Source organism: Monopterus albus, unplaced genomic scaffold, assembly GCF_001952655.1.
Source record: "Monopterus albus unplaced genomic scaffold, M_albus_1.0 scaffold47.1, whole genome shotgun sequence".
NCBI classification, from domain to species: Eukaryota; Metazoa; Chordata; class Actinopteri; order Synbranchiformes; family Synbranchidae; genus Monopterus; species Monopterus albus.
Window position 1 is genome coordinate 1,608,924 of NW_018127927.1, and position 14,203 is coordinate 1,623,126.

Here is a 14,203-nt window from a genome sequence, read left to right on the forward strand (position 1 = left end):
TAAGCGTTAGCTTGGAGTGTATACTGTACATTCCTGATTGTATAGTTTATTTATTATTATGATTGTTTGTTGTTGTTTGACAGTGGCGACACTGGAATAATGCTGCAGAGAGGAACAGCGATAACCAAAGTAATGGTCATCTCTCCTGGAACCACAAGAACATTTATTTTCTTTTTCTACATTTTTCTATTCATGTTGATATTGACATTGCTCTGTGAAATAAAGATATTTAATTTTGAAGTTTTTATTGCTTGTTTTGCATAATATTCACAATAATGCATATCTTATGCAATTGTCTATAGCCCTGAGAAATAACGGTATAATGCTGGCGTCCCTGCTGCCAGCTCTTTACCGTAAATTCTAGAAATACTGACATATATCGTTTTTCTGGTTTACAGACTACTACCGTAAAGTCATTTTACATACGAATACCGTAAAAATAACGGTATACTACTGGCGTCCCTGCTGCCAGCTCTTTACTGTTATTTTACAGGAAAACTGTTTATAGTGTAGCACAAGCCAGCATAGACCAGCATGCTGGCTGGTGCTAGCTCTAGAGCTGGTTTGCTGATAGATGAGCATAGCTATGTTGATAAAAAGCAAGGGTGACCCAGTAACTCACATGTGATACTTAACATACCAGTGGAGCAAAAAAGAGCACTGAGCATGCACATCTCAGGGGCTTGGGGCTTGTCATATGGATGCCAATTAGAGTTAATTGCACTAATCTGTGAATGCTGTGAATGGGAGGGAATGGGAGTGAAACCAACTATATAGGAAAACACGGACTGAGCATGCTTAGGCAGTGAAGAGATCTATGGTGCATGCTGTTACACAGGTTCCAATATTACACTCCATTATGTACTGACACTGCTCTACTCTGGCTCTCACCTCATACCTCTCACATTACCAACATAACGTAACCATTCCAGAGTATACTTACATGGACATAGCTTTTTCTGCAATTATCTAATACACAATTACTGTTGCCTTGGTGCCTAGGCATGAGAAGACTGATGTGTCAAGCTAGTTTATTCTCAAGTTTCCTGGTAAATAATTTGCATTTAAATCACCGAATCCCATTTTGAAAACCATTCTAGTATGTGTGAGGAGTGTCTACAACAAATACAAAAACTGAAGCATGCTGCATAACTAAGTTGTCAACATTATGGTTGCTAAAATTATGGTAAACATAACAAAAATGGTGTGTTTAATACTTTTGTTTGACCCATTAGTAAAGCTGGTTGAGTTGGGTTGAACACTGATTATACTCTGTAGTTTTGTTACAATGAAAAATAAAGTGAAGGCAGCTGTTGGCAAAGTAATGTTTAGTCCCTACTAACCAGGAAGATCTTTATTTGCTGTTTCTAAAAAGCAGCCGACGCCGCCCTTGTCTCAAGCCCTTAGTAGTCTATTCATCTGGGCGCCCCTTTTCTGCCCCCTGGCCTGGACCCTAAAGACCTCAAACCCTCGCCCTTTGAGGGAACTCGGTGGGCCCTCTGTCCTGGGGGTCCAGGAAGAAACCTCCACAGGTTCCCTGGCCTGGTCATTGTGACGTCCCTAGTGACTCCAGAGGACCCAGGTGTGCCAAGGACAGCGGCCCCGCCAGGGCCCAAAAGGGTCAGCATGCCGACAATGAGCCGCCAGCTGGGGCCGCAGTTCCTGTTCCTGTACCCAGTGTCCAGCTGCCGCAGCCCCCTCTTTGTCTGTTCTGTCTGGACCTCCAACAGCTGCAGCAACATACTCCTCGTCCGTCTCATCCAGGCCCCCGGCAGCCGCTGCAGACTCCTTGTCCATCCTGTCTGGACCCCCAGCAGCTGCAGCTGCTACCTCCGCCTGAGCCTGCAGCTGCTGCCTCCAGTATAGCAACTTCCTGTTCCTGTTTACGAGCAGGTCGGTCTGTTTATAGGTTTGGTGTAACTGCAATGCAAGTATTGGAAATGAAAGGAAATGTGCAAGCCAGTTTGAATCTTACAGATCATGTGAAGTTAATTGCCCACCCCTGGGTGCAAAGTCATGGCTAGTCATGGACGTTGCCCTTTGATCTACTGTACAGAATGTAATTGCAATGCCATTTTACTTAAGACGCACTATGTGTGACACATTATGTCAGTCATCTACTTGGTTTTGGGGGTGAAGACAACCCAGTTAATAAGTGCTTGAACCATGTCTTTACCAAAGCCAAAATACAAATGCATTTTCTTCCTTTTTTGTTTTTCATTGACATTCAAGTATGAATAACATTGTCATCCAAACCAGAAAAAAAAATACTAGATAACCAAATAAAATAGTTATTTCTTCTTCTAGGTCATATCCTTTCTGTTCAGTGCAGTGACATCCCCTGTGGTATGGACGAAGTGAATTCTACGTAGCTCTGTGTATGGAGGACAACAGAGAATGTTCAGTAGCAACAAATGGTATATCATATTTGAAGACAAATAAAAAAGTGAGGCAATAGACCAACTGACTCAGTTACTGTATTTGTCACATCACCTGTGGCCATGACAATTATGGTGATGAGGAGTAGGAGGATGATGATGAAGCAAAAGTAGTCTGATATCCATGACACGTTACGTTTGTTTTACATGTATTATTGTAAATAAATAAGCACACCCCCTCCTCCCCGTTCCCTCGTCATAGCAGAAATGGCTCCATGGCACATCACTTGTGTCTGCACTAACACCACAGTGGTGACAGCACTGGGTCTACTCCTTTAAATGAGCCTTTGCGCATAGCCTTCGAATCACCACAACTGCATCAGTGCTGGCTGGGTTGCTTAGCAACTGGACAGCACAGAGATCACTGAAGAAAACCTCTTCTTCTGTATAAAACGAGTCTTGAATTGTTGTGTGCGCCTGTAAGCAAGCATCTTTATGTTTCAAATAAAAAAGAGAAAATTTTGGTTTGTGAAAAAGTACAAATATTTTTTTTTAAAAATATCGTTGTTCTTGTTGTGCGAGTGCGTGTAGATGTAGCCTATGATTGTGTGTGGGTACCTACATACGGATGTGTTTGTGTGTGTGCGTGTTTCAAAAATGTGACAAAGTGGAAGAAATGCACGAAAACGCACCGGCACACACTCACAGCATCCTAACGGATTTCAGAGAGAACAGACAGACAATTCAGCCCGTGAATGGGCTGTTGCTAAGGAATTCACATTAGGTTTCCCCCTTTCTACCCCGGCAATAGGACACCAAGAGCTTAAACGAAATATAAAAAAAATCAAGAAGAAACAAGAGTTCCTTATCATGTCTCTCTGAACTGTTGAATATCTGTCGTTTCATCAGTGAGAAGACGAGCGGACCAGAATAACGTGTGCAAACGCCATTTAACATCGGACATCGGAGGCAAGTGGGCTTGTCAGACAGGCTTGCATTTTTGATATGAAATCCGACGTTGTGATACATGCTTTGGCGTATCAGGGGGCATCCATATTTCTGGGCATCTAATGTTTTTTTCACCAGAGGAGTGATATAGCCTGCTCTGACGTCTGCATCAGATATTACCCACTGATTTTTCAATGTGCATTTTCCCCTCAGTGACTTTGCACTGATCTACATCATCATCAACAGCAGCAACGGAAACAAGGGAATGAACATTTCTTTCATCTTTTAATAAACCCCTCTGCTTCGCTTCAGTCGACCAGCGATTCCAGCTCAAACAAATATCTTTTAACAGTATCACGTTGTGGAATAGTCTGGCGCCAGAGCTGGAACCATGCCTCTTCTGCAGATTTGGACTGGGAAATTTCATCCACCAATTTGATCATCAAGAGGCTGCTGCTCAGTCATTCATGTCAGTGCTTGTTGTTTTTTAAGAGGAAGAATACTTATCATCACTTTTAAAAGTATTGTCTAGGCTGCGTTTCATTAGCAAGATGTCTGATCTTCTAGTGCTGGTGGAGGGGCTCTGTGACCTGCACGGATTTCCATAGCTGGGGAAAACAGCGGGGGCCAATTACAAGATTTTTTAATTCGAGAACCCTATTTTAATGAAGACATCGAATGCGTAGATGTAAGATAGCTTATTCGACATTTTTAAAAGGCAGTTATCTTTTGATTGCCAGTTTTTACTTTGTGCATTTTCGGGAGGACCACTGGACTGGTTGGATTATAGAAACTATATCTAAGGATTAGTGGAAATGTTGGGTCGTCAAGAAGATAAATTATGTGGAATTTTCTCTGCTCTGGCGGCTTTGTCCTTCGTATGCTTTGCTCAAAGGTAAGAAAACCTTGGTTAAAAAATACCTTTCACACCAATTGGTATGATTACTGGTCAATAAAAGGCTGAGATGTGGCAAATCGCATTAAGGGTATACCCAGGCCTATTTATTAGGGGCATTGCTGCCGATATATGCTCCAATAGAGGTAGCAGTGGCGCGCGCGAGCGTAAAACACGCGCATGCACGATACCAAGCCTTTTGTGAAACGTACTCTGATATAAAAATGGGGATATACATAGGGACCACTTCCACTCTGATGCCTGCTTAAAATGACATCAGTAGGCTACAGTAGGCTTAAACGATGATAGGATCAGTTGATCATCGATTAATTATGCTATGATAAGGAGATAGATGTGTGAATCTACAGCGCTGTAATCATTCAGCCTACAAGCCTGTTTATGTTTCACGTCTATAAACGAAAAGCAATATTTCTATTCATACAGTCATCTTAATATCTCGTTTTGCTAACCCAAACCAAATCAATTAAAATGGACAAATAGTTCCAACAGGTCATGGTCTGATGCTGCTCTTAAAACAGGAGGAAGGGTAGCCTACACGGTTTAACGTTTCAATAAATAAGCTCCTGTCTTAGTCTTGGAATGTTTACAAGAATGAATTACTGCACAAGACTCCATGATCATCATCACAGTGAGAATCTCCTGATCACTTCCTTTATTGTTTTGTTGATAAAGGCACTCATATATGTCCCCTGTGGCCTACTCCTCCTCATCTGCAGTAACCTACAGCCTCAAGACCAATATTTAAGTGCTCAGTGAGGATTGGTTCGCACTTTGTCACATTTTGATTCCTTAATAATATCAGATGAATGTGTGTGTTTCATTAGTGTTCTTTTATGAAGATGCTCTCAGGTGTCAAACCCACAAGTCGTGGAACTGGCCAGCTTGATGAACAGCTGCACTGCCTACTGTATGAGCTAACTGAACCATGCTTCCCAGACTGAGCTGAGGGCTAGAATTCTTATCAGGGAAGCGGTTTTAACTCACTTACTCTATTCATACTCATTCCACACCCTTTCTGTACCACGTAACCTCAGCTGGAGAACTGGTCTCAGTCAGGTGAAGCTGGTCGTGGCACCAGTGTTATATGTGTCAGTTCAGGTTCTCCCCAGGGATAATCTGTCTTCAGGCTCAGACCAATGAAGCCTCCACCTCTGACGGCATGACTGGAGGCTATGTTATAACCCAGAGCATATTTAATTCCATGTACATGAATAAGACTTTGCTCCTCTGCCTCATAGGTCAAACAAAAAAACTGTGACACTGTCACTTATAATGTCACTATTTTCAAGGACAGACATCAACAACATACTTGACAGTTGTATCATCATCACAGCTCCACAATGATTTGATAGTTATACAGTTAGTGGGGCTACAAGTGGAAAAATGCATATACAAGGCCCTTTTAAATACCATTCTCATGACAACAGTCAGTATACTTTTACTATTATCATAAATGATATTAAAAAATCTAATCTAATCTAATCTTTGCAGTGTGGATATTTAATTTGAATTTAAATTTTAATCTTACCAATAGGAGGTGATAGCAAAGACTGCCAGATTAAAACTGAAATCAATTAATATTGAGAATGAAATGGTCAAAATACTGAAAATTAATGCTTATTTTAGAAGAAACTGAGTTATATAGATAGATGTATAAATCTGTCTTGGATGATGCTTAGCATGTCCTAATACCTTTTAACCATTGTGAAAGATTCACCATGTTGATGTAGGAGCTTCCTCTTCAAACATAGCATTTATGGCATTAATGTTGAGAACAGAGTCAGTAATCTCAGGTACAGGCTTCATCACACAGTAGGTGTGCTATAGAGAAACAAAAGGTCTCTGACAGAGTTATCAGTCTGTTTTTGCTTCTCCCCATCCTTCCACCCCCACTCCTTTAAATATGGCTTTAAAATGTCTCTTGTGGTTTCTTCCCTCAGCTCCTCCACTGGAAGCACTGGAATGTCTGTGGCCAAGACCACCGTGGACAAGTTGCTGAAGGGATATGACATTCGTTTAAGGCCTGATTTTGGAGGTACGTGTTGTGACTTCATGTGCTTTTGGGGGCTCAAGCGCTGTTGTCGAGGATTTTATAAGTCAGCGTTTGTACACAGTGAAATTTACAAGTCATTTCTCTGAAATCTGTCAGTGTTTCGTGGCAAACTATAGGGAATAGCTTTGAAGTGACTGCAACCATGTCAGGGCTATTCACATAACGAAGATGGCTGCTCCTCAACAAGTAGGACACATAAAAATGAGCAATCAAACACTAAAATCAGGGAGAGTGAATGTAAGAAAGTTACTTTCGACTTTTCCCGTTTAGTGGTCGCCACAGCGAATCGTCACACTGACGACTGTCATGTTAACATTTGGCACGTGTTTTACGCCGGATGACGCAACCCTGATTTGAACCCGATCTCGCCGCTGTGCCTTAACTACTAGCCTACCAGGGACGGCTAGGGAGAGTGAATGCATTTATTTTTAATACTCTTTTGATTAAAGATGTTTTATGACCCCTTTGTATGACATACTGTGGCAGTGTCTCTGATTTGCAGATCAGGGAAAACAGTTTGCATCATTAACCTTTATTGGAAATTGTGCATCTTTTACATCTGTTCATTAGAATAATGGTATTTTATGATTGTTGAAAATAGAAGGCGTGAGGAACAAGTTATTAGTATACTGTATGTCACTGGGTTGATTGTTTACTGAAGCTATTTAACCACAATAATTGGTAAGCAGTATAGTAAATAAATATACATAGTAGAAATTTGAATTGCATGGGAATGCTTTATTGTAAAATTAAATATTTTTGAGAGAAAAGAACATATTTTGCAAATTATATATGGTTCCTGTAATTATGACGTATATGATCAAATTGAAAAGTATGTTTCTTGATTTATTGTTTTGACTTGTAGCATCTGGGGCTAAGGCCACTCACTGATGATGTCATAACTTAGCAATCAAATTATTGGCTGACTGACGGCCATAGCAATGGCTTTAATTCAGTGCAGTATGTGAGATTTTACTTATTAATTTCAGCACAAGCTTTATTGTCCTTGCCTTGTACATGTATTCAAAAGCTTTGTATTCAGAAAAACCTATGGTCATTTGTAACAGTCTCTGCCTGGAAAAGAACAAAAGGAGACTTTTCACTGCCAGGGCATGTGAACGGGGTGTGATATTAATTTAACAAGAGCAAATAACACAATAGAGTATCTGTCGCCACTTACATTTGCTCCAATTCCAGTGTTGCCTGGCTAAAATATCTTGTTGATACATTTCATTCACAGGCTGAAAAACATACTTAAAATCTTAACATTTTAATTTTATTTATTTCTCAAATGCATCTATTTTTATCGAGTTATGCGTAAAATTTACCAGTCAGAAATGGTAGACATATCATTCAGCATATTGAAATATGGTAGGTAGAGACAACTTTCAGTGACTTGCGTACAAAACATCTGAATATAGTATGCTATGCAGTCAGGTTATGTTTAGAAAGGCAAGAATACATTAAACAAAATCATGTAATGATGACATGATACATGACGATGTTTGTTGCTTTAGGAATTTCACATATCCTAATTCACTGTAGCATGTTGGCTTTCTCTGTAATATTAAATAACCTAATGTGTTTAGAATACTGAGTTTGTTTAAATATAAATGTAGAAGTAAATACATATAGTGTATCTGATTATTATTCTAATCAACGGATATATCAAACTAAACGGTGCTTCTATTATTCACCAGCATCTTTTTAAATGGGCTGCAGGTAGCAGCCTGTCAGTCCTGCAACAACACCACACTTGACATGAATAAGAGCATGCAGTGGAAAATATATAGATGATGCATCTGCGCATATAAGTTTCCCCTGGTGGAGTGCTCTGGCAAAAACAAATGCTCTCATGGAGCCTTATATCCCAAAGCATGTTAGCATGATGTTAGACAAAATATGCTATAGTTATGTCTTTGTTCTGTGTTTTGGAGTGCTGCCATTCCTGAGAACAAGCAGCAATTAAATGTTTCATTAGCTTTGTTTCTGGCTGCTGAAATAATCTTTTAATGCTCAGTAGTAGTTGACATTGAAAATTGACATTGACATTAAAGAATTTCATATTTGCAGTCAAGCCATGGGCAAGCAAATCTTCACCCCATTTTCAAATAGTAAATATCACAAAATGCAAAGAGTTTAAAAATATTCGTATTTACACTATTGTTTGGTTGCTTTAAGATTTGTTGGTTATAGGTCACTATTGTACAGTGGGCTGCGAATGCACTGCAGTGGGCAGAGCAGGAGTGAGTAGCTGTGCATTCCTGTCAGGTCAGGGAGCCTTAGTCCATCATGTCTTCATAGTTCCAGCAGTTACTTCTGTCCTGACACAACTGCTGACAACTTTCAACTCTTGAGATTCTCCCAAGAGGGTTTTAATTTTGCACATTGCTGGACACTGACTGTGGTTCTTAATAGCTAAACCAACACCCGCATCTGAAATAAAAACTAACTCAACAGTGTACATCAGTGGGAAAGAGCCTGTGGTTTGAATGGTCAGGGAGAGGCTGCCGAGAGGAATGTCATAAAGGTTTATGGATGTGTGGTGGCCTTACTACCAGTATATCCAGATGTAAAGCCCATTCTGCTCTCTTCTTCCTATTAATCTGTGAGCCAAACTAGAATTCAAGAAACAGAGTTCTGAACTGGTAAAAAGACCCAAATAGCAGCTAACCCATCATTTGTGATTTTACAGTAGTACTCAATGTCATTTTTTACACTTATTATGATTATTTTTTTAAATAAACAAATAACAACATTACAGAATGGAACAGAAAATAAAATAAAAGTGAAGTAAATTTAATCTTTGTAATATTTTCCAAATAGAATGTAATGGCATAAGTTGTCAGTTGTATATATGTCTCCTCACTTTCATTATTTGTTTATTTGGATTACCTGTACAGATTTAGATTCAGCAAGGTAACCACAACATTGCTGACCTTGATAATAGAGTATCATTTCCTGAGAATAACACCTTGTTTTTTAAACACATTTCCCCACTCTGAATCATCACACTTCTATATACCTTGACACTTTTATGCGATATTAGACTACATCAGTTGGTAATAATTTGAGATATGAGAGTGTAAAATTAAAACTGACATGTATTACAGTACCAGTCGAGTCAAGCTGAATCAAGTTCATTTATATTTGTCCTTAGACCCTCGAACTGGATAAGGAAAAACTGCCAGCCCACAAAAATCTAATGCAGATAAAAATGGAAGAAACTTCAAGAAGAGTAACAGAGGAGGGATGCTTCTTCCAGGAGTGACAGACATGCAATAGATGTTGTCTGTACAGAATAAATCAACACAGTAGGTTTATAGTATAGACAGTCAGTGAACAAATGAACAGGAAATTAACCAATAAAAGGCCCAGGATTCCTGAAGGACGATTCAGGTCCAGACATTGAAGAGACACCAACAGCCAGAAGACAGAGAGGTCCCAGGATGGTTGATGGTCCAGCACAGAGAACCTGAGTGACAGAGGGAACAAGTAGAAGATGAAAGAGGAAGATGCACACAGTTTGAATGCTCATGTGCTCGAGGGAAGAGCAGAGTTTGAGAGATGCAGTAGTTTTCAAAGGTCTGCAGTAATCTGTCAGCAGGACATCATGGCCTATACTTTACACAACTAGGTAGATACATTGAGACTGAATCCACCAGTGGGAAAATAGTAGCAAATATAGTGCAAGAAATAATCAAGACTCTGCCACTAGTTAAAAGTTATAGCATACAGAGTTTGGATTTAAACGCTTCAGTTAAGCCAGAATATCTGATATCAGCATAAATGAAGGATGTGTTGTGATAGGACTAATGTGTTGGCCTGTGTCGCTTGTTGTCAGGGGCAGCAGGTAACTGGTGGACCCAATATGCAGACACACACTGATTGAAACACAAAAGGAGCTTAATGAAGAAATGAGGAGCAGGTTGCTGGGAGGAGGAGAGAAGGAAACAAAGGCAGAGCAAGTAGCATGGTGCTGGGGATGAAGGCAGGCAAATAGCGTGGTGCTGATAGAAAGGCAAGTGGAGTACCTGAGACTGAGTGCTGTGCTGGAGAGTGCTGAGTCAGGGAATGGAGAACTGAAGCTGGGGGAGCAAGAACACAGAGCCGTGAAACGGAAAGCTGGAGAGTGCAGAGTTGGGAAATGGAGAACTGGAGCTTAGGGTAGCAGGTGAGCGTAGACAATGAACCAGTGGGGAGCAAACGGAAAGGGGGTGTATATATAAGAAACTGAACCGGGAGGTAATGAGTGGCAGGTGGATGTAATGATGAATAATTATGCTGGCTAGGACATGACAGGCAGGGAGTGACAGGGAATCCAGGGGGAAACAACAGAAAAACAGGAAGCGAGGTCCACAAACCATAACACTTGTACAATCGCTCTGTAGTTCTGTTTCTCTTTAACAAAATTCCAGTTCCTAACTTTAATCTAGGAATCAATTGAGCAAATGTGATTCTGAGAAATATCCTTTGCAAGTTAGACAGATGATTCAAGGGGATGTGTGAGGATGAATGGCTCTCCATGGAAATATGCCTCTGTTTGAGAATTTCAGTAAAAATGTGGAGAAAACTAATGCTTGGATGGAGTATAGACAGAGACGGAGACTGTGATGTGACTACAAACAAAGCTGAAAAGCTGTGTGCAAGGTGCATATGATCTTCTAGGTAATGATCTTCAAAACATCACCACCAAAGCAGTCCTTGATAATCCAGTTAAGGCACTGGGATTTTTGCATTGTGTTTGACATGCTCTAAGGCAAGCTGGCCTTGTTCGAGGTCACTAACATTTCACACTGATTTGGGACATCACTTTCAGTCACTCAGAGGGCTTTACAAGAAATTATGTACATGTAATCCATTTCTCTTTCATCACCAAAAATGTAAGGCTGTTGTACACATACAAACCCACACACAAATCAGTGGTGGTTTCAGCAGATCGTTTAGTCAAAGGACAGTATGAAAAAGACAGGTTAGTGCAAGGTAAGCTAAAGTTGTGGATCAAGTACATCAGAAGGACACTGTGACATTTTGAAAGGCATATGCATTAAAGACAAACTGCAGGCCAAAGCGTGCTTTTACAAGCCTAGCCTATGATTTGTTAGGAGCAACCAATTAGTGCAGAAGTAGTCCACCATGTCCACCAATGACCTGTAGATTTTCATTGAACTTCACACTCCTCCAACTGATCAGTGCTCAGCAATAAAGTAGAGTGAAAGAAGTTGTCAGTAAAACCACCCACTGAGGTAATCAAACTGTTGGCTATCCATTGCACATGGCTGGTCAAACTTGGCCTGGTGCTTGTGGCATCCAGACCCACCATTTTCTTGAGAGCAATGGACAATCTGCTCCATGGTGCTACTCATGTGCCATGAGCACCTTGAAAACATTTTGATTGCCAGTGTCAAAATAGCAGAGCACTCTGCAGCCTGGATCAGGTCTTTTAGATACTGGGCCTTGACTCAAAAGAAAGAAATATGTTTTGGGCACCTACTGAATTGTGACATACTTGGAAATTACTGTCATTGCAGTGGACCTGTCCCCATTGGATGATAAAATCACAACCATCCAAGAGGCCACCAGTCTTAAGACATTTTTTGAGCTCAGGTCAGGTACGGGAACACCCATTAGGTTTGCCTCATAAATTCTGGCAACACCTAAAACTGATTAGATGGTGAATAGAAAAGGACCCTATCCTGTCCTATATGTCGTGCATAAACATTTTCTGGAAGATGGCTACAGCTTGTTTGGGAACCAGAATGGTTCTACCTCCCTACAACTGAGTAAAGAAGGAGATACAGGAGAATGGTCAGAGTACCTCTCAGGTAAAAAGCCTTGTTTGTCTGTCAGCCCATGTCTGGTGGCTCAATATACGGTACAATACACAAAGAAGTAAAGAACAAAGTGAAATCCTGCTTCTGGTCTTTGGTAAATTGTAGAATGGAGCTTAGGGTAGCAGGTGAGCGTAGGCAATGAGTTCATAGAAGAGATTGGCATTTGTTATGTGGACATAGCTCCTTTTAATCATGCCCTTGATGGTTTAGCAGAGCAAGTACACATAACATGTGAGAGGTTAGTGGTGTAGTGTAAACAGAGCAGAGATGCTGCTCATGAGCAGTTGACTTTCTTACTTCAAAGACTGAGGCCCATTCTCAGCCTCTGGAGCTTTTTTCTAAAGAAAAAAAAAACATCATTTTTCACGAGTTAGAAACGTGTCACCAAGTGCAGCAGTGTGGCTCATAGTGTGTTTTGCATGTACGTGATTTATTCTGAAAAATGTTTATAACAACTCATGCAGACTTCACTAAGCATGCTCAGAGACTACATAAAGTATGCACTATTTGCTATGCTTTGCTAGTTTACCCAGCTTAGGTGAATGAACTACAGATGCCATTTTGATTCCAAGAAAATCTCTACCACATAGGTATAAGTTATATCAAACCAACTTATGAGTGCTAATTGTTATTGTTTGGGGCAACTGGTGATGATAAATAAAAGATAAAATAACAACAGCCATAACATTAAATTTGTGATTTTTCAACAGTTTTTTTTCTTTTCTTTCTTTTGCAAGAAATCATTTTTTTCATGTTTCCCTATTTTATGAATATTTACATACTTAAATTGAGCTTTTTCCTTTTTGCTGCACATTAATAAAGAAGCAGATGGTAATTAGAACTACAACTATTTATTCTTCAGATGTATCTCACACTGACCTACAGTTTGACAATATGTAGAGCATGTTACCAAAGTGTCACAATTAATTACAGAAAATCAGAAATGAATTGCAATTCATATCTATACAAAATGTCACTGAAGCCATGTTCTTCTCTCTATTCCTCCCACCATCACATTTTTCCCCCCTCTCTGATTCATACAGCCTTGCATGCGTGCGCACACTTATAGCATTCAGGGCTGCTTGAGACATTGCATGTCTGCTGCTACAATAAAATCACGCCTACAAATGCTGCCTATGGGTAATCTGAAAAAACAGTAGAAAAATCAACTGGACTTGGACAACATGGCCCCAACACATGCGCATAATGTATTTAAATACATAAGCAGAGCAATTAAATACATAAAATAGCTCAGTCGGTATCATAAGACACTCAATTATTTGAATATTTTTTAAATAAATAACAACATTACCATGAATGTTTAATGGCTGTTTATATGAGACTGCTGTAAAGAGAGGCATGTTCCTTTGACATGTACATTAAACTTTTTAATCACACCTATAAAATTATAAAATCAGTTTTATAGCATCATTAGTATTAATTGTAGAATGACATTTAATGTTCTTCTTCAGACAAAGTTTGTATTTGTTTTATCTAAATAGCAGGTATTACCTTTGTGTGCATGAAAAGAATACTTGTTGTTCCATTCAGTCAGTATATATAGTTACCTTTACTTATAAAATTTAAAAAGTACCACCCATGGCAATGGCACAGATGCAGGTCACTGAATAGGTTATTCATCACAGTAGCGACATCATTTACTTATGCCAGTTATGTAGGCCAGTTGGTGTGTGGTCACATGCATGTCTTGCCTGTTTCTGCATGCGATCTAGTAGGAGATTGTTGCTTTGTCTGCGTACTCCTGCTACACAGTGTCACAGACAGTACTGAGTATTTTTAGTCAGGAAAAATGGTGTGGTGGTCTGACAGTTTCTGTTGATTGATTTGTGCATAGGAACTGGAAACATATGCAAACATAATGAGGCATGAGTCTGCAGACTCGCTCAGGATTGTAGCAAGACAACTGCAATAATCTTAATTATGAGCAAGAAAAAACTAATATAGATAGCTGGCAAAGATAAGAGGACCCAGCTTAGCTCTCACCTTACTCACACCTCAGCCTTCTTGGTAATGTAATAACAAATCATAAAAGCATGGGTGACATGTCACAAAT

The 14,203-nt window shown here is 39.8% G+C and overlaps 1 protein-coding gene and 1 long non-coding RNA gene across 3 annotated transcripts in view; one reads left to right on the forward strand and one right to left on the reverse strand.

The window, feature by feature from the left end:
* The first annotated feature begins 3,052 nt into the window (after positions 1-3,052).
* gabrb4 (gamma-aminobutyric acid type A receptor subunit beta4) overlaps positions 3,053-14,203 on the forward strand; it is a 66,313-nt gene continuing 55,162 nt past the window's right edge. For both annotated transcript variants that reach the window (XM_020600501.1, XM_020600502.1), the window contains exons 1-2: positions 3,053-4,221; positions 6,183-6,277. In XM_020600501.1, coding sequence (XP_020456157.1) covers positions 4,142-4,221; positions 6,183-6,277 — 175 coding nt within the window. In that variant the 5' untranslated portion in view covers positions 3,053-4,141. The remainder of the gene's footprint in view (positions 4,222-6,182; positions 6,278-14,203) is intronic.
* On the reverse strand, positions 9,161-12,804 carry LOC109960435 (uncharacterized). Its single transcript, XR_002274999.1, has 2 exons — positions 10,330-12,804; positions 9,161-9,770 (listed from the first exon to the last, which is right to left on the reverse strand). It is a non-coding gene; the product is annotated as an uncharacterized LOC109960435 (long non-coding RNA).